General features: G+C 38.3%; 1 protein-coding gene across 3 annotated transcripts in view; it reads left to right on the top strand.

Annotated features, from left to right (window-relative positions):
* The window catches only part of CCDC50 (coiled-coil domain containing 50), a 74,991-nt gene that overhangs the window by 28,617 nt on the left and 26,269 nt on the right, over positions 1 to 20,105 (top strand). For all 3 annotated transcript variants that reach the window (XM_033127776.1, XM_033127767.1, XM_033127786.1), the window contains exons 2-4: positions 7,127 to 7,189; positions 8,017 to 8,143; positions 13,237 to 13,327. In XM_033127776.1, coding sequence (XP_032983667.1) covers positions 7,127 to 7,189; positions 8,017 to 8,143; positions 13,237 to 13,327 — 281 coding nt within the window. The remainder of the gene's footprint in view (positions 1 to 7,126; positions 7,190 to 8,016; positions 8,144 to 13,236; positions 13,328 to 20,105) is intronic.

Below are 20,105 nucleotides of genomic sequence, written 5' to 3'. Positions count from 1 at the left end.
TGTTGCTCCCAGGCTACAGACCTGTGCAGTATGTTACTGCAGGCAGTTGTAACACAGTGGTAAGTATTTATGTGTTTGAACGTAGAAAGGTATAATACAGACGCGTAGAAAAGGTATAATAAAAACACGGTACAAAAGAGAAAGTGCATGTGTGTGCCTTTGCACCTTGGGGCAAGGGGCGGGAGGGCTGTGGGGCCAGGTGAGACAGCAGGGGGGAAGGAGGTAAGGAAGAGAAGGGGAGAGAAAGAAAGAACGGGAATGGAGACTCAGAGATAAATCTTCAGAAGAGAAATAATAGAAGGGAGGGGGAAGAGAGACAAGGAAAGGCATGGGGGTTGCAGGTAGGGAGGAGCAGGACTGGGAAGAGAGACGGAAATGGCGGGGAGGGAGGTGAGCCTGTGTGCGTGCGTGTGTGCGGGGCTGGGTGTAGGCAGGCTCCTTGGCTCCCTCTTCCACAGCCCACTCCTTTGCCCCAGCTGGGGTGGGGGTGGAGGGGACATGGCGGGCGCACAGCGTGTGGGGCCTCCTCATCTGTTCAAACCACCCAGAGCTGGCAGTAAATTCAACATTGTAGCCGGGTCCAGCCTTTTTTTTTTTCCATCATCACAAACAAACTTTTTGCTTATGACTCATGGGACCACCTTATGGGACCACCATTGGGTATGTGGTCCACTGTTGACTGAAACGTGTTTATGTGGCGCATGATTGTAAATTAATTGCTCAACCATTACTTAGATATTCTCATTGTTTTCAACCTTCGGCATGAAAGACATTTCAGTTGTCAGAGGGACCAGCTATGTTTGTTATTTTGGGCTCATAACTGGGGCAGGTGGTCGGGAGAGTGTCCACAGCCCATAGCTGGGCCTCTCTAAGAAGCTCCCTAGCTGCTTCTCTTGCCACTGATGGTGGTGGTGATGGGGGTGGAGGTTGGTTTTGGTGTTCGTGTTGGTGGTGGTGCTGTTCATATCATCGGAGTCTACATATGAATACTGCTGGGCTGAGCATGTCGAAGATTTGGCCTTACGATGAAGTCTATGCAGTTTCCCTGCATCCCATTTCTTTTCTGCTCGGCAATTTTATTAGCTCTTTAAATAGAGATTCTTCTTTAATAAATTAGGGAGACATTTCTTTTGTAGGGCAACAAACAAAGGCATGGGGTTTGCATATGTTGTTTCCTATTGTAGTTCAAATAGACTTAACATCTTTTAGACACAGTTGTCTAAAATTCATTACTACTCTCTTTCTAAAGGGTGGGAAACTCATTGATGTTGGACGGAAAGTGGAGTAGATGGGGGGAGGTGGTTAGATCTCAAAGGGAGGTTTTCTTTGGAATCGCGCACTGCTGTCACTTCTTAGGGTTTTTCTTGTAGGTCATCTGTGAAACACTGCAAATAAAAGGAAACTTTTATTGCCCTTGATTTTCAGAAGCAAACGCAGGCCAGCTGTGATTGCTAGAGACTTATTCTTGGGAGATAGGCAAAGTGAACTGTGTTCCGTTTTTATTGCTCCCTTTTGGGATCTGGAATGCACCTTCTGAACACATGTACCATCCTTACCTAAGTTTTACTTCATCCTCACATTTCCAAGAACCTAATGCATATTTGTCTTATTTTAATTAGTATTTAATAACACCCCTCTTTTCTGACATATTGAAATGTAGACCCATTTCTCTTGGAGTTCTTTGAGCAGAAATATTTGGGGACCGAAGTGCTCAGTTTGGTTTCCAGTTCATTTGTTTATCTGTTGGGTTATCTTGGTCAGGTTATTTTGTTTCTCTGAGCCTTAGTTTTCTCCTAAATACAATGAAGATATTGATAAACCAATCCTTTATCCTCAGGTGGTCAGGAGGAATAGATGTAAGAGTGCGTTGTCATCTCCAGAGTGTGGTATCCGCGTCAGTTGTGGCTACCTGTCATTACCTGACTTGTTAAGACGAAATATGCATCTCGAGCATCTTTCTTGTTTACAGAGAGTATTTTCATGTGTACACAACAGAGGAAAGCAAGCATGCTCCCTGCTCTCAAAACAATGAGTATATAGTCCATCTGCTACTAATAGCATTTACGCAGAAACCACATAATTCACAAAATTGTACCAGAACATAAAAGGCAGTACAGACACAGTTGAAAGAAGTAGCTTCTAGTGAATGTATTAGGTTGGTGCAAAAGTAATTGCGGTTTTTGCAATTATTTTTAACCTTTTAAACTGCACGAACCTAATATATCAATCCAGGCATTTTTATGTGGGTGGAAGCTTGTAAAGACTGAGTAATAAGAACTGTATTTTCAGAAAATTTTGGGAGGGAGTAAAAGAGTGACAGAAGGGGAATGACTTCTTCACTTCTTTTCCAGTTTGTGTAGTTAATGGTCCCTTGGCCAAGGATACTTACCACTGCTGCCTTTAGGAAATTTTAACCTCCCTTTGTGGTTAATTTTGTCTGTTCACTACTTGAAGATGTCCTGGTATGCTCTGCCCAAATCACCCCTGCTCCTTAACTAACCTACCTTCAATTCATAAGAAGCACAACTGCTCCATTGTTTATACGTTCAAAGAATTGTCTGTATGTGTTTATAACATTCATCAAATTACATTACGTTTATTTACCTTTTGTCATCTCCACCTCCTTGATAGAGGTGACTCATTCATTCTAAAATAGTGCTCTGCAAATGTTTGCTGAAGAAATGTGTTTACTAGGTGCAGACTATACCATTTGCTTGTTTAAGGGGATCCACAGTGAGTGAAAATCATCTTTCAAGGAAAAAGAGGGAGGGGGAAAAGAGGGGGAAGAGAGAACGTATCTATTTATATATATATCTATATATCTATAGCTGTATATTTCTGTCTGTCTGTCTGTCTGTCTGTCTGTCTGTCCATCTATCCATCTATCCATCTATCCATCTATCCATCTATCCATCTATCTATCTATCTATCTAAAATCCCAGTTCCCTTTTCTAAGACTTGCTTGGCTTAATGTAAACTGATTCATTATATATTTACATGGACATATCTGGATTTAAAAAAAATCGCTAAAACTCTGTTTTTGTTTTTTTTTTCCTATGTAAATTATGTTTGAAAAATTTTGCACTTCTCTGTGATGCCATTGTAAGGGCAGAACTTAAATTCTATTCATAACATTGTTTTCTTTCTTTGTCTGTGGAACTCTTACTGTTCTTTGACTTTAATCACCAGTTTTCCTTCATTTTTTTCTATTAATGCACATCTCCTGAAGTCTTAATATATGCTATATCCAGTGCCAGTTTTGGAAGGTGCGGAGGTTAATCCCACAGGACCCCTGCCCTGAGGAGTTTGCAGCTGGGTGAGGAGGCAGCTGTGTATTTAGTTGAAGGATAAAATCATTTCTTTCTTCTGATGCTTTTCTAAGCAAAGAGGCAGAGTTAAGTGGTTATTAGTGGAATATTAAGTGGTTATTAAGTGGAATTCAACATCAACTCAGCCACTGTGCTCTAACTTTGGGGAAAATGCTTGGGTGAGAGACAAGAGGCTACAGGACCATGGAAGTCTGCGTGGAAATGAACAAGAATGATACGTTTAGCTTAATGGCTGAGAAGATCAGCCTGAGGTGATCGGGGTGAATGAAAATGAACATAGGAGGGGAAATGTTTGAGAAGTGGGAGATCGGAGCCCAGGGTCCAGTGGTTCATCTTAAATGTACCTACAGGGAAAGGTAGTGAAATGTGTTTATACTGTTTATTCTCAGTGCTGTTTACTTCAAAGTAGAGTACATTAGAAAAGGAGATCCAGCCTCTGAAGTTGGCTTGACTGTGAAATGTTTTCAGTAATTCCCAGTCTGGTTACTGATTTACAAAGGTGGAGGATGTGTGTCTATTTTCCAGCTTGCATTACGGTAGCAATTCAGAGAATACACAGGCAGGTCTGGAAAAGACCTAGAGTGGATGCAGGAGAAATTGTGGCTTAGGTAACTAATATATTGGTGTAAATGAGATTATGCATTTGGAAGTTCTTAGCGAACTCTGACGTGCTGAGTCAGGGTACTGACACTACAACTCGGTGTGCATGAGTGTGTGTACGTCCGTGTATAGTTATTGAAGATCTTCTAGATGCTCTTCTAGCTCAGACCCTACCCTAATTAAATATACTTCTTGCTGTTTAAATATTAGGAAATCATTAAGAAGAGTTATTTTTAAGGTAATTAGTAATACATAAATTCCTTGCACCGGTTATATATCTAACATTCAATATATGCTGTTGATGGAATAAGAGACATGGACTTTAAAAAATTTTATATTTAATTATAGAATTAAAAATGTGATATATAAATACAAAAATTACAAAAAACACAGGAAATATAGAAACCTATGAATCTACCACCCAAATTTAATAGATGTTAATATTTTACCTTATTTGCTTTAGGCTTTTTTTGTTTATAAAGCAGTAGACTAGCATATACAGCTAAAGCACTCCTGCCCCTCTGCCTCTCTCTCTAGAGGTAACCACTATTCTAAATTTAGTTTATGTTTATGCCATATATTAAAAATATGTTTTTACTACAGTGTATATATCCATAAACATTATGTTCTTAATGTTGTGTTAGCTAAAATTAAATACATATATATATACATATATATATGTATATATATATATATATATATATGTATATATATAATTGTTGCAATTTACTTGATTATCCACATGGAAAACTGCGATAATTTTATAACTTTTAATTCTAGTCAGCACATTAAAAGCTTATAATGTATTGTTCTGGCATAGCTTTCTACCCTAATAATGTAAATTGAAGTGGCTTTAAATTATTTTAACTATAATTTGCAGAATGGTGTATGTTTTATATTGTGACCTAAAACATATCATATACACACGTGTGTTTGTGTGTGTACAACTGAAACAGTTTCTCCAAACCATAGTTTCTTGTACTAAGTGTGATATCTTCTATATTCTAGCCTATTCATTTTTAATTTTTGTCCAAAACTTAGCAAAATTATTTTATGACCTAATAATAGGTTGTCAACCATGATTTGAAAAAAAACTATGATTCATTTAAAAAAACATTAATCTAATTTTAATTTTAATATTAACTTTAGTGTACAAACGTAAACCTTTGTTGTATAAGAAAAGCGCTTCAAATAATAAGACTGTGTATTAAAATAGCATTTTTTTGCGAAAGGTGATTATATTTATTTTGGCTAATTCATTATGAATATTTATTTTCTATGAACTAAATCCATACATGTCTTAGCCATTTAATTAATATTAATTAGCTAAGTGTTTTAGAGAATTCATGTTGGTCAGTGAGTATCTCATTTCAGTCTATTTTGACTGTGGTGTATGTACCTGGAGTCCAGGAAGGCTGACATGGTGTCAGGAAAGGAAAGAACTCTTGCTGGCTCAGAAACTGACTCCTAGTCCTATTACCAACAAACTATATACCAGGGGTGCCAAAAAATGTATACAAGTGGACATTTGGTCAACGTTGCTCAAGCAGTAGTTTGCTGTAATCAAAAGTGTGTGGACGCTGATGGTAACCACTCTGAGCACCTCTCGTAACTGCAGAAGTCGAACGTGACTTGTATTCATCTTTTGTTGTCGGTATTTATTGAATATTACAATTTTAAGACAGTTTTCCTTTATTAAAATGTGTGTACATTTTTTTTTTTGGCACCCTCTGTATATAGCTTTAACAAGTCCTTTCTTCCTTCTGGCCCTTATTTTTCTCACATAGTAAATGAGAAAGTTAACTAGCTTATCATGAAAGCACTTTAATTCTGTGAGATATTCGGTAACTCAGACCTGGGCCCCTGGTTGTTAGAATTTGTTGAGAATATATCTGATGTAAAAGAACAAAAATTTCTACTGGAATTACTGGTTTTGCAGTTGCAGGGAGCCAATTGGGTAAGCAGGTCATATTCAGCCTAATATGGTTCTTGGGCAGAAATGATTCCTCCATCATAAAATGATTTCCGAGTTACCTTGGTATCTCCAAGCTCTGTCTGCTTTTTTGTTGCCTTATTTCTCAGTGAAGGACAAGGCTATATATGAAAGTATATGTGAACAGACATAGTGCTGAGAATGACAAAGGAGTTTATTTGGTTCCAGTTAAAGGTCCTCGTAGGCAAATCAAAAGCCACAGAAGGAAATCTGTAACCTCTGGTAAATCCTAGGGAACAGTTTCACAAGTCCTACATGTCATAATAGTCTGAGGCTTTGTGGGAAATTTGCTTTTTAGTATCAGTTACACATTTGAAGTAGAGTAAGAATGTAGCACCTAAACTACATGTCCTAAAGCAAGCAAACAAAATAGCACTTTTCATGAGTCCTTCATGTATGTGTGTTTTAAGAAACAGGAGTTTAAATTGCAGTTTGGGGGAGAATGGACCTTGGAGACCATTTCTTCTCATTTGCTTTTAAGAAAATAGGTCAGCTAGCGCTCTCACCTGCATCTCCAGACAGAAGCAAAGTTGGGGGCAGATTCCTGCTATCCTCCAAGGTGCCTCTGTGTTCATTTGCTGTACTTTTTTTGGTGTGCAGATTCTTTTTAGGCAGCCCTACATTTAGAGAGCTCTAACCTGTTCTAATTCATGTCTGAGCATGTGGACCTAATAAAGAATGTGATTACCTTAAAAGTAGAGATCTGCTCCTACCTGAAGGACTAATGAAGGTGACTTTTTCCTTGAGGACACCAAGATAGAGATAAGTAACTGGAAGAGGATCCTCTAAACCCAAGATGGCTGAGGCGTAGGCTGGATTTATTTAACTCCTCTGACCCCGTGAGAACTCAGTTTTCTCTCAGCTGTAATATGCAAAACATTTTTGTTTTCTTCTTATTTCAGCAGTACTTGCCCTCCCTTTATAGAAGTGGATAGGAATTTCTTGACCTCTGGGTTCTGATTCTGTGGTTAATAACTTTAGGCCAGGGACCAGAACTAACCATTATTTTGTGATACTGTGTGCTGGGCACTGAGCAGGTACTATGTGGATTTTTGTGAATGAAGACTATACCTACCAGTCACTGAGTTATAAAGTTGACCATCTTCAGAATTGACTTTTTGAAGTAAACAAAACGCTTTTCTTTTTATGTTAAAATACTATTAATGAGCCTTCCTGTCTACTTTTCCTCCCTCATATTTTGCAGTGTGTCGAGATTTTGCTGTCCTAGAGGACCACACCCTGGCCCACAGCCTGCAGGAACAAGAAAGTGAGTAATGGCCGCCATTCATGCTCATGCAGTTTCCTTTTTTTTTAGTGGTAGCTTGAGGCAGGTTTCTTAGGGTGAGGCAGGGAGAGAACAGTCACCAGGCTGCACCATCCATCCATCTGAGGGATTTATATAGCAGATGACACCTGGGTGAAGACTGAAGTCCTAGGTGTTTTGAAGTATATGACAGACGCCAGGGATTAGAAGAATGTTGGGTATACAGGGGGAAAAGAGGGACTTGAACCTTTTCCCTTGCCTCCGTGTTACAGTAGAAAGACACTGGTTATATACGTGTCTGTAGTGTGTAGAAGGCTTTCGTAGGGATCTCTTTCTTCCCCTAAAATAGAGGCCTGACACCTTTTTCCAGACAATGATAGTATCTAGATTGTTTTTTTCCTAATATTTATGTATGTCATTATAGAAAGTAAATCTAAGTTATATGTGTTGTACACAATTACATATTTGTGAATATATAATTTCTGAAGCATTCATGTGTCAATATAAAAATTAAGTATTGAAAAAGACAGTTTATAAATAGAGTGGTAACTTGTAGCAGAAAGAACACTGGCCCTGGCTTTAGAATATTTGTGTAAAAGTCCTGTCACTGCCACTGTTTTGCCATGTGACCAAAGGCAAAATTACTTAACCTTTCTGATCCTCTTTTTACTTAATGGAAAGATGGGAATAATAATTCCTATGTTGTCTATTATAAAGCATTATTGACAGTGTGAAGTGAAATGATGGATATGAAGCTCTTAAGTTTATTATTAGGCATATTATTAACAAGCGAAAGAATGGTAATCTCTCTCCTCAATTTGTCTATCCAGTTGAGCATCATTTGGCATCAAACATTCAGCGTAACCGTTTGGTCCAGCATGATCTGCAGGTGGCTAAGCAACTCCAGGAGGAAGACCTGAAGGCTCAGGCTCAGCTTCAGAAACGCTACAAAGACCTGTGAGAATTTGGGGGAATGGATTCCTTTCACTGTTAGATTACACATATTAACATTTTAATTGTATGACTTTGAGCCACGTGGTCCACCTATTTTCCTTCCCTGCAACATGGGGAAAATGATCTCTGTCCCTTCTGCCTCATAGGTTGTCTGGGGGATCCAGTGAAATACTGGATGTGAGAGAACTTCATGAGTTGTATGGGGTTCCTTTATTTCCCAGTGGTGTTTGCAGCTCCTTGAACACCTTGTCTTTCACGTAGAGCAGAATCTTCTGGAAAGCTCTGAATTTGTACACTCAGTTCTCGTCATAGTTTCAGTGTCTGACAAAAGTTCTTTCTCAGTCTCCTTTCATAGTTAGATAAGTGGAAAAATCATATGTAAATTCTCTTCCAGCCCAATTACTTTTAAGTCTTTTTCAGTGTTTTAAAACTAACAGGGTACACATCTTCTTTGAGAGTCCTCTTATATGTAAATCTCTAGTGGTGGATTTAATCACAAGATTCTGTTTTGAGGAGGAAGGAGTAAAGGAAAAACTGAAAGGACCCCTCAGTTTATTGCAGTGTCATGTTCAAATAAATAGGAAAGCCTATTATTTTTGTTGCCTTTGAAGAAGGGTTTTCCTTTCTATTTTATTATTGGTAGAGGGGACTTCATCATTTTTTGTTCACTTTCTTATTTTGTAAATAAACGTTTTTGTTGACTCTTGCTGCACTCGACACCATGAAAGTCGCTGTAGAGCACAGATATGAAAAAACACAGCCATTGCTTTTAAGGGCCTTGGGGAAATACTCTGAACATCTTATGTGTAGAGATAACATGCATGAGACGTGGAGAATTGAATGGTAAATGTCACGCCTACGAAGGGAGAAGAGACTGGGAGAACCATCCCAACACGGGTGATATATTGTCGCGAGCTCAGTCTCCACATTTCAGTGTCTTCCTGGAAGTCAAGGGGACATTAACCCCTCCGCAGGGCCCTGTGTCCCTGCGTGGTACTCGTGATGCGAGTGGGGAACAAAGTCCCGGCACACAGGTTCAGATAGCGTGAGTAGCACAGCTTTATTTGGGAGCCAATGTCCCTCCAGAGGCCAATGCTCTGGTAAGCACAGAGGATTATACAGAATAGAGTAGAATTTAATAATGAACCAAGTCCCAGAGTGAGTCGAGATGGAGAACGTCCCTGGTCCAGGAGAGACGACTGGGCCCACGATGGGTCTGAGGCGAGCTGGTCGTTCATGGAAGAACTTTGGAGAGTCCCGGTATCGCGGCTTGTACCTCGAGAGGGTCTTAGCCGGAGCGCCCAGCCAGACTTCTCACGGCATTGCTCTGGAGTTCTGCTTGTATCCTCTTTTCCTTGGACTTGTTTACCTCTTAGGTGATAACCAGAAGTTGTTTTGGTGAATGTGTTCATCACTAAATTTTGTTATGCTCAGTTTCACACAAAAACACGTTTTTCACTTCACTCTTATCAGTCTCACACATGTGTGGCCATATTCCTAGCTCGCGCCCCTACTAGTAAACAACTTGTATTGCAAACCTCAATCCACAGATATAATTTATTTTATATGCTCTACACATATATTTAATCTGAACCTTGATGGTTAATTAAGAGTTTATAGTGTTAATTAGGGAAAGACATTCTAGCTAGCGGGAGGAGCATGCTTAAAGGTTAGAGGGAAAAGGACCTGAAATCTTATGATAGCTGCAAGATGTTCAGTATTGCTGGAGTACGGTTAGGGGTGTAGGTAGGGGACGAGGCCAGGGGAGTAGTCAGAAGCTAGACCAAAAGGTCGCATAAGTTAATGTTAAGGAATTTATGCTTTGTGGATTTTATATCGCAAATAATAGAGAACCATTGAAGAAGTTTTAGATTTTCATTTCGGGACCTACTCTGGGTGCCAGGTTGGTAAAGGATTAGAAGGGGCAAGATTGAAAGGAGCCGTTGAGTAGTGGTCAAATTAAGAGATGAGGAGGCTTGAATGAGGACAGTGGGTGATAGACATACAGACAGGAGGGAGATATGAGGCCTGAATTAAGGGTAATGGTAATGGAGTTGGAAGAGACAGGTTTGAGATATAGGGAGGTTCGACGTCACAAAGTTAAGATGACAGCCAGAGCTAGAAGTTTCCACAGCTCTAAATTACTGCCTTTTGTTATTCACAATGCTCTGTCATGAAAGCCAGTTCTGAGATTGGTGCAGAAGTTTAAGATCCTGAATTAGGGAAATTATATTGATTATAATGAGATTGTTGAGAGATAATCGAGACAAAACACTGTAAATTATAAATCAGACTTGGAGAGAAGAATCAGGTATTATATTTCTGTCTGAGACTTCAGGATTTTGGAGGTATTCCTGGCTGAAAAAAGTAAGTTGGAAAGGAAGTGTTTCAGTGTTCACATCCTGGTGGTCTTGACTATTGAACATCAAGGGAAAGATGATTGATGTAGACTTGAAGGAACTGGATGGAAACCTTGCCCTCGGTCTGGACCCTGTGACCCCTGTCCAAAGGAAGGCTTGTCAAGGTTGTTGACTGCTTTCTGACTTTATTTTGCTTCCTCAGGAGTCTGTAATTAGCTAAGTGAACTAGTATTTCTTGGACAAATGGTTTGAAATAATTAAGCTCGGCTTAAACTTCATTCCTTTATTTTCTATACTAGGAGATACACCTTAGTATGTCACTTGTGACCTGTAACACTTCAATTTGCCACCTCTACAGTGGGTTCCGCTTTCTTCCCTTGTGTTAACATGTTGCAGGTAGTTAGTAGTTGCTTACTCCTATACAGATTTGATGGTGATTTGGGGGAGCCAGGTAGAAAAGTCTTCGAAAACTAAGAACATAATTTAATTATTAATATTAGAAGGGAGTGAATATAAGGAGGATATATTAGTAAAAATTGTTCTAAATAGATTTTTGTTTATTTTCAGTTTTTTGGCTTGAATCGTTAAGAATCCTAGACTGTTAGACCTGAAATATGAAGTCATTAAGTCTAAAAATGTTTATAGCTGATAAGATGACATGAGAGGATATGATTCACTGGCAGGACCAAAAATCAGATCTGCAGGCATCTTGTCCAGTGATTTTCCTACTAATTCAAAAAAAAGTCTAGTATCTCTGACTGTTAGTGAACTCAGATTTGGCCGCTTGCCACTCGTAAACCAGTGATCGAGAGACAAGTGTTGACAGACACAAAAGTAGGTTTATTCAAAATGCTGACATTCTGGGAAGATGGCAGACTTCTGTATCAAAGGCCACCTTCCCCTTTTTAGAACAGTCAAAGGATTTTATAGGTACACAAGAAGAAGCAGAACAAAGGAGAGGGGAGTTAGTCATGTGACTCCTTGGGGCTGGCATCTGGGAGAAAGTGTCCTGGGGTCCAGTTTGTTCCATGATGGTTATCTCGAACCCAGTCTTAGGGGTGATTCATGTGTCATCCGATGGAAAATTGCAGTCCAGAATCGTAGCCTGCGTGCTGGTGCCCGGTGACAGGGCTGACTCAGTTTCTTTCAAGTCAGCGTTCTGGAGATTAATCAGATTAACAAGGTATGCATGTAGCCTCAAGGAAACAACAGTTGTTGAAGCAGATGGGAGGGAAACGAGAAAGAATAAAAACAAAAAGAAAAATAAGTTGTTAAATCTTGAAAAGTACATCATCACCCTTATATGACTTGTGCTCTCTGTCTTGTATTCTCTTCCTCCTTTTCTGTCTTGTGTGTGCACACACACCCACATGTGTGCACTCATCGATTTTCACCTTTATCTCCCTATTTCCAAACATGTTGAAAGTGATCATTTCCTTATACAGATGAGAATAATTTTTGTTATTTTATCTGTCATGTTTGTTTAGAATATATGGATTTCAATTCCAGAAAAGTTGGGATATTGCCACCCCCCACCCAACACTTTCCAATTAGAAAAGACTGCTATTAAACATGGAATAAGCAACCAAGACAGATTCATTGAGTATTTTAAGTTCAACTTGCAGGGGAAGACTAAGAGGATATATTTGTTTAGCAAACGAACAACGTATGTAAATCACAATTGTAATTTTATTCCAGCATCTTTTTAGGTAGTAAACTCTAAGCATGTTTATGTTCACCTTTCCTAGCTAATAGTATTGTATAAAGTTCGGCTCCCCAGAGCTATTGTATTCTAGAATTTTAAGCTGTCCATTGACTCGTAGCCATCTCTGAGAGAGCCAAACTCCGTTTTCTGTTGGAACTGCTGTTTTATAGGTGCTGATTTAAAGGATCTGTCTCTCCATCAAAATGATTTGTCTTATTTCTCCCACCAAAATGTATCGGGAGCGTCTGAGCACAGGATGAAGACTTACTCATATTTGTATCTTCAGTGTTGAGCATAGTGCTGGGAACATAGAATGTGGTGTTTAAATTTTTGTTGAATTCATGAATATGTCAAAACAAACAAAACTATGGTAGCATCAATGTTAGTTACAACGTTTGGTTTTCTTAGTGGCCAGCGTATTAAGAACTGGTATCATCCAGAGAGGTTTCTACTGGGGACTGAAGCTGGGGAAGATACACTTTTTTCCCCTTTAAAGCATTATTGAAACTGAAAAAGTTAATTAAAAAATTATAAAAATCTTTTAAAAGTCATACCCTACCCCTTCTAGGTGACCACAGTGTTACTGACATTTAAGTGAGCTCGCTGTCAGTGTTTTTCTGTGTACTCGCTCCGTGTTTGGGCATTTGTGGACACTAATCTCATAGCCTGCATCACCTTTGTAGAATCGTGAGAAAACTTGCCTGTCTCTCTGTGGAGTGGTCCCACGAGGGTGAAGTGATACAGTAGTATAGAAAAAGCATTGAGCTTTCCATTGTAGTGTCTGGGGATCAGATTCTGATTCTGCCACTTATTTTCTCTGTGATCTCAGGAAAATGATTTCACTACTTGGGGCCTCAGTTTTCTCATCTGAAAGTTGTGACAGTGTTGACCAGTTTGCATCATTGTTGTGAGGATTAAGTGAGATTAAAAATATGCACTAGCTTATAGTGAACATTCTGTAAATTGTTTTATTTTTAAGAAATATCATTCCTTATTTTCTTTATTCATGTTGTTTCCATCTTTGTTTTTAGTGAGCAGCAAGACTGTGAAATTGCTCAGGAAATCCAGGAGAAGCTGGCTATTGAGGCAGAGAGACGACGCATTCAGGAGAAGAAGGATGAGGTACAGCTCGGTCACTGCCCCTCCACCCGATGGAGGAAGGGCTGCTCAGCTCCGCAGCGGTTACTTTTTGTATTCATGGGCTCAGTGTAGGAGTGCTCGATGGGCAGCAGAATTCTCCTCTTTTGGGGCTCACAGTCCAAGTATAGTCCTCCATGCACCACTCTTTACCATCCCTAGATCAATTGTGTAAGTGGTGAAATCTTAAGAGATGATAATGATAGTGTAACATATAGTGTGAATGAGTTTCCTAGGGCTGCCATAACAAATTACCACAAACTTGGTGACTTGCAACAGGAGAAATGATTCTGTCACAGTTCTGGAGGCTAGATATTGAAATCAAGGTTTTGGCAGGGCCATCCTACCAAAGATCCTTGTTTGCCTCTTCCTAGCTTCTGGTGGCTCCTGACAGTCTTTGGCATTCCTTGGCCTGTAGCTGCATCACTTCAGTTTCAACCTCCATTGTCACATGGCCTTATTCCCTGAAGATTTGTGTTGTCTTGTTTTCTTATATGAACACCAGTCATTGGATCTAGAACCCACCCTAACCCAGCATGATCTCTTCTTAACTAATTACATCTGCTGACCCTATTTCCAAACAAGGTCATATTCCAAGGTTCTTAGTAGAAATGAACTTTTAGGGCACACTCTTCAACCTAATACAGGGTGTCTCTCTATAGGTTATTCCCACAACTTTGGTGAGAGCAGAGCTTAAGTGTGGTCTGAACAGGGCTCAGAAAGTAGGCACTGAGAGGCTAGGATCAGTCATTGCTCTCAGTTTTGTTAATGGTTTCACTCTCCTATGATATGCTGGCTCCAAGCACTCATCTGTTTGATTCTGTATATATTTTTAAATTGTACTGTTTTTAAAGCCAAAAATAACTAAAATTAGCAATAGTGTTTGGTTTGTAAGAAGACTTGAATATGCAATTAACTGTTACTTGCTTTTATGTTATGTTTCCAGCATTTCTCACAGTTCTTTTTCACTTTGCACTGATTCTGTGTCTGCCTTCTTTCGTACCTATTGTGCTATTCTTGGCCACTGTCTTGATTTATAATAAGGAGGAAAATGATTGATCATTCTTAATAGTAGAATGACTATATGATTTATTGTAGCATCACAAGTACTTCTCAAGGTTAAAGGGGGCACTACTGATAATTACATAAACTGGAACTATCCTGGGCTAACCGGCACTTAGGATCCCCCTATTAAATAGATAGGATCAGGGTCATCAGTAAACTTTTGTACCTATACTGCTACTCCCACTGAGCCATCCTTGTTCCCAATCCTTGTTCATTGCCAGGTGAGTGTGAGACAGCTGGTATGAGTATATGTAGCTGTTTCTTTAAGAAACAAGCTATGACTATGTGGTAATCAGAATTGCAAGGAAGAATTAGAGATTACTTTTTATCCTTCCTTTAATCAACACAGAACCTCTTTCTTACTGCAGGACTGCAGGATGTGTTGCCTCTCTATAGTCAAGACTTTGCTTTGGGGATGAAACTGAACTGAAAGAAGTGATTATATTTTGTAGACAGGAAAGCTTCTATTTAAAAAATAACAGAATAATTAACTTGGCTTCTTATAAATGCTGCTGGTGTCCTGTGATTCCCTGCCCCCTCCCCATTTAGGGAAAAACAGGATACAAAGAGAAACCAAAACACTTTATTTTAGGCATGCAGAATCTAAATAGCCATCACAATAAATCTCATGGCGATACTATATAAAGTAAGCAGTATAATGAATAACTCCATTTTTCAGGTGAAGAAATTATGTCTTGAAGAAGTAAGTGACTGGTCCGAAGCTATAATAAGATGCTAGAGAACAGTCTGTACAATACAGGTCTCCTGACTGACTGCTTCTGGCTTAGATACACTGTGACACAACATAAAACATGTCGACTTTAGAGTTAGCTACTGAATCTTAGCTGTTTAAGTTTTATCTGTGACTTTCAGTATCTCACTTCACTATGTAGAAACTCAGGTTCCAAACTGGAGAAGTCATTATAATTGTACATACTTTAAAGGGCTGTTATGAGGTTTAAATGGGATCATTTATAAGGCCTCTGGTCCCTAATTAAGCTAATAATTGCTCTACCTTCTCACTTACTTGTAAGGTGTTTTGCTCACCATTCTGCTCTTTATAGCAAGCTCTTTATATCTGCTCTGATTTCTCTTATAGATTGATATGTGGTAAATTGGGGGGGGGCACAAAATAAACAGGCTTACGTATATTCCAGTATGGTGTGATTTGACATATAGTCAAGAATTTATTTGCCGTTATAGGCTTCCCACTACATTGTCTTTCACTACTATTTGATCTACTGAAGCGACCCCCTGCATCAGTACAGTGGAAAGATTAAATGAGAATTCCAGTTGTGAAGCTTTAGTGAGGCTAGCCTTTAAAAACTCGATTCAGACTTTTTGACTTTTCAACCAATGCCTTAGATTAGAAGAGGGCTTTCACCATAGAAAAATGTGCACCTTAACTGATGGGTATGTTGTTAATTTTAAATGAACAAAATTTGTATTAGTAAAGTTTACCACTGAAGGATGTACAAGTCCGGACAATTAAGTTCACGAACTCATCCTAGAAAAAGTACTGCATATTGCTGAATTCACTCATTGCTGAATATCACTACGGTCACCTTCGAAGCACTCCCCTTGGGAAGCTGTGCACCAACGCCATTGCCTAGTCCACCCTTCAAAGCAATTTCGGAACTCTGTTTCTGGAATGGCCATCAGAGCTATCGTCCTATTACCCTTGATGTCCCGAATGTCATCAAAATGTCTTCCTTTCAGTATTTCCTTTATCGTCAGGTAACGAAAGAGTCATTGGGGGCCAGATCAGGTGAGCAGGGAGGGTGTTCCAATACAGTTATTTGTTTTACTGGCTAAAAACTCCCTCACAGACAGTGCCGTGTGAGCTGGTGCATTGTCGTGATGCAAGAGCCATGAATTGTTGGTCAAAAGGTCATCTAACTCTTTCATTCAGCCTTTTCAGCATTTCCAAATAGTAAACTTGGTTAACTATCCAGTTGGTACAAATTCATAATGAATAGTCCCTCTGATATCAAAACAGGTTAGCAACATTGTTGCAACAAGTTCGCGAACCTAATTGTCAGACCTTGTAGGCTAATGCTAATTTGTTTATTTTGGTCCATGGTACCTCAGAGGAGACTGAGACAGTAGTGCTAAGTTTTCTGGGCAACTCTTAAAAAAACATTGCCTGTTATTCATGTACTGCCCTAATTATTTTATTTTTCTCTCTATGCTCGTCTACTTCCTGTAGAGTCTGCTTAGCTAATAATTTTTTATTCAACAGCAGGGCTATGGAAAATTCCTCTTGGGATTTTCCCCGTCAATCTTTTTTAGAGATTTTTAGGGTCAACTCTGTTTTAGGTTATTTATAATCCCCCCAAACAACAGATGTAGAATTCAAGGCCCCTTTCCTCTTGGGACAGATTTTTTTTTTCCTGAACAATGTTGTACAGGAGAAGTACGAGTTATATAACTTTGTGTGGGTGAATTAACATGTCTAGCTTTGTTATGGTATAATTTTGATGTGTCTTTTAACACAGCACAGATGTAATGAAAGTAGCATTTCCTTTCAGGGAGACAGATGTTGAAAAGTTAAGGGGAAAAAAAAGAAAAAGATCTTTTATATTCTTCCCAGCATTGTGGTTTCTCCCCGTCCTCTCTCCCTGTCTCCCTTTTCCCCTATTTTCTCTCTTTCCCCCTCCCTTCCTCTCTCTCTCTCCCTCCTTTCCTTCTTCCTTCCCCCTGTTTTTTTTTTTTTTTTTTTTAAACTCTTAAACAGTGTCTTGAATATAGTAGTTGTATTTCTTTCAAGGCACCCTTTTGAAAGGATATAAAGTCATATAGCCTTTAGGAATACTGGACTGTGTGAGTTTGTGATTAGTAGAAGTGGATTCTACTGGGTTTTTTTCTCTTGATCACAGCATACGGGTTTGTCGGTGTTGTTTAGATAAAGCCAAGGAATGTGTGTTTACTTGGTTTAACTTATTCTTAAATGAAACTTTTAAATAAGTGTGTGTGTGTGTGTGTGTGTGTGTGTGTATGTGAATATCTATAGTTATACATGTGTGTGTCTTTGAACCTAGATCCAAATATATGTGAATGAGAAACTATTTTAGGGAAAAAACTTTATTTTTTTTTTATTTTTTTTTTAGTGCCTAAGTAAACAGCATGGCCAACCATGTTATGAAAAATCTGTGGCACTAATCCAATAATTTGAAGCCATTTATAATATAAACTGCTCAGGGATAAATTTAGTAACCAATTTACATTTAAAATTAATCTAGCGTGAACCATAGTACTTTTTTATGGCATTTTGATTAGAATTTCATGTTCTAGAAGAATTTTTATATAAGTTGGTAGGTAATATATAGAAAATAGCTCAAATAGCAATTCATTTTAGCTTCTAAATTTTTTTCCTATGTTTTGAGACTTTAAAAATAAGTTTATACGTAAATGTCCAGAAAAGGAGAGTGAATGGGAGGCTTCTGACTAAGGCAGTTCTTCTCCATTCTTATCCTATTTATACTGATGTTTTTAAATCCATAGAATTTGTATTATTTTGTTTTCCTGGTCTTATAGAGTAATCCTTTTGGGATTATACCTACTTTGAGTTCCCTGCTGAGTTAGATGTCAACATATGGAAAGGCTTTTTATTTTTTCTTTCCAACAGTCATTTGACAATCACAACTTTACATCTCCTTTAGATTGTAGTTATACCCAGGGTTTCCCTGGAGAGAAGTAACCCTGATATAAAGTCATATAAACCATAACAATATCGTAAGGAGCCTAACACCATGGTTCAGTAATTTGTCACCTACTTGAGAAAGATGCACCAGGCTTCTGTGGGACTCACTGCAACTTCTAGGTATTAGTCTTTCTCAGAGCACTCACCTTTGCACTTCTCACATTATGTACGTATTTACTTCTAACACTTCATAGATAAGAACTTGCAGGATATTGACCGTATCTTGTTTCTCTATAGGTCTCTAACAGAATGTTTGGCTCGTTGAAGGGGGCCAGTGAATCTATGGTTTCATTAAAATGACTTTGTCTAGCATCCTAGGGATCTTTAACTAGTCTTTCCTTATGCTCACAGCTTCAAATTTTTCAGTCAGGGGGAGCTTGGATAACAGAAAAGGGAGAGATGAAATATAATAGTAAATTCTTATTCCAATAAATATATTTACTAGAAAATCTTCTATGTAACAGTTATTCTATGCATTCTAGCCCAAAGTACATCTACCTAAAGCATATGATTAATTTAAAAATCATTGAGAATGACGTTGAAAGGGTTTATGTGTTCTTTTAGATTTGTTTTCCCAAGTTATGTTTTATGGAATACTAATTACATAAGCTTTATATTTTTTATGTAAAAAAAAGGCTTCTGTCACAAAGTAAATTTTGAAGTTCATGGGTTACAGGAAGATAACAAGTTGTTTTTTTTGTTTTTTTTTTATCAGGGTTGTGAAATATGCTACTCTGTATTTTAAATAGGTATAATACATGCTTTCCATTGAATGCTTTGAAGGTTTTTTTTTTTTTTTTTTTTGAGAACCTTTTGAGACCAGTATTCTCAAGAACAGAGCTTGGGAAATCCTGTTCTAGACTAACAGGAAGGAAGCTGAGGACCAAGGAGATTGTTTATGTCAAGGGTGACTAAGCTACATCCAAGAATTGTGACTAATAGTTGCCACCTTTAGCTTGTTTCAGGGGAAATTCTCTATATTGAAATATCTAACAGAACTCATTGCACAGTAATAACGTTGGAAAGCAGGGAGGAGAATTGACTTGGGCTAAACCACAATTATATTCTAGCTGCGATTTTCCATTGAATTCTTTATTCTTTCCTTCCTCAAGCCTAGCTAATCTTTGTTCTCATCTGGTAGAATCTTACAGAAAAAATGAGCTAAGAGCTTAAAAGAGCAAAAGATTTGGGTGCTGATGTGCATGACACATTGTGATTACTACTTTTCTACTTGAGTAAAATCACTTCTTTAACTAGCTAATACATTGTGAAGAAGGGTCATCATCCTTGTTGCTCTCCTGGGTCTTCACACTGAGAAAGTAGCTTATTACTACACGTATATATGTATTAGGACTAAATTCAATCCCAGCAAAACACTTGTAAGGTCCCTGGTGTGTAGTTTAATAATTTCTGCCAGCAATTGGATCTGGTAATTTTTCTTTATATTTTTACACAGTTGTAGCAATGGAAATTTTTTTTCCTTTTCTATAATGAAAACCACTTAGGAAAATGTAGTGTTGTGTGCTTTAAACATGACAACTCAGGAATTTGGGAACTACTAGTATAAAAGATGCTAGTTCAGGGAGAACAAGGTATCTGTCCCATTTCTTTCTATTTTCCTAACTAATGTATTACTTTGTAAGACATCAAATGTAATGAACTTGATACAGTGGCTAGCATGTCGTAACACTCAGTTTTATTAAAATGATGCATAAGGGAGTCAAGACAAATTGACTTTAAGTTTGAGTAGTTTAAACTCTTCATTGTATAGATAAAGGTTTGAAGCTCAAAGAAATACATTTTAGTAGTTAATATTTCTTTCCCAATGTCTCGAAAGCATCTCTGGCTTGAACTTTCAGGCTTAGGGATTTTTTTAATCGAAGTATTAGAAATTCAGATTTCTTTGCATGAAAATTACGTTTGTGTTAAGTAGGATTATGTTCTTTACCTCTTATTCTTGCAACATTTTGTGAGTGTCCACTATAACATGGGCTT

This window comes from Rhinolophus ferrumequinum, chromosome 2 (assembly GCF_004115265.2).
Source record: "Rhinolophus ferrumequinum isolate MPI-CBG mRhiFer1 chromosome 2, mRhiFer1_v1.p, whole genome shotgun sequence".
NCBI classification, from domain to species: Eukaryota; Metazoa; Chordata; class Mammalia; order Chiroptera; family Rhinolophidae; genus Rhinolophus; species Rhinolophus ferrumequinum.
The sequence above is the reverse complement of the archived record's forward strand: the minus strand, read 5'-3'. Positions and strand labels throughout refer to the sequence as shown.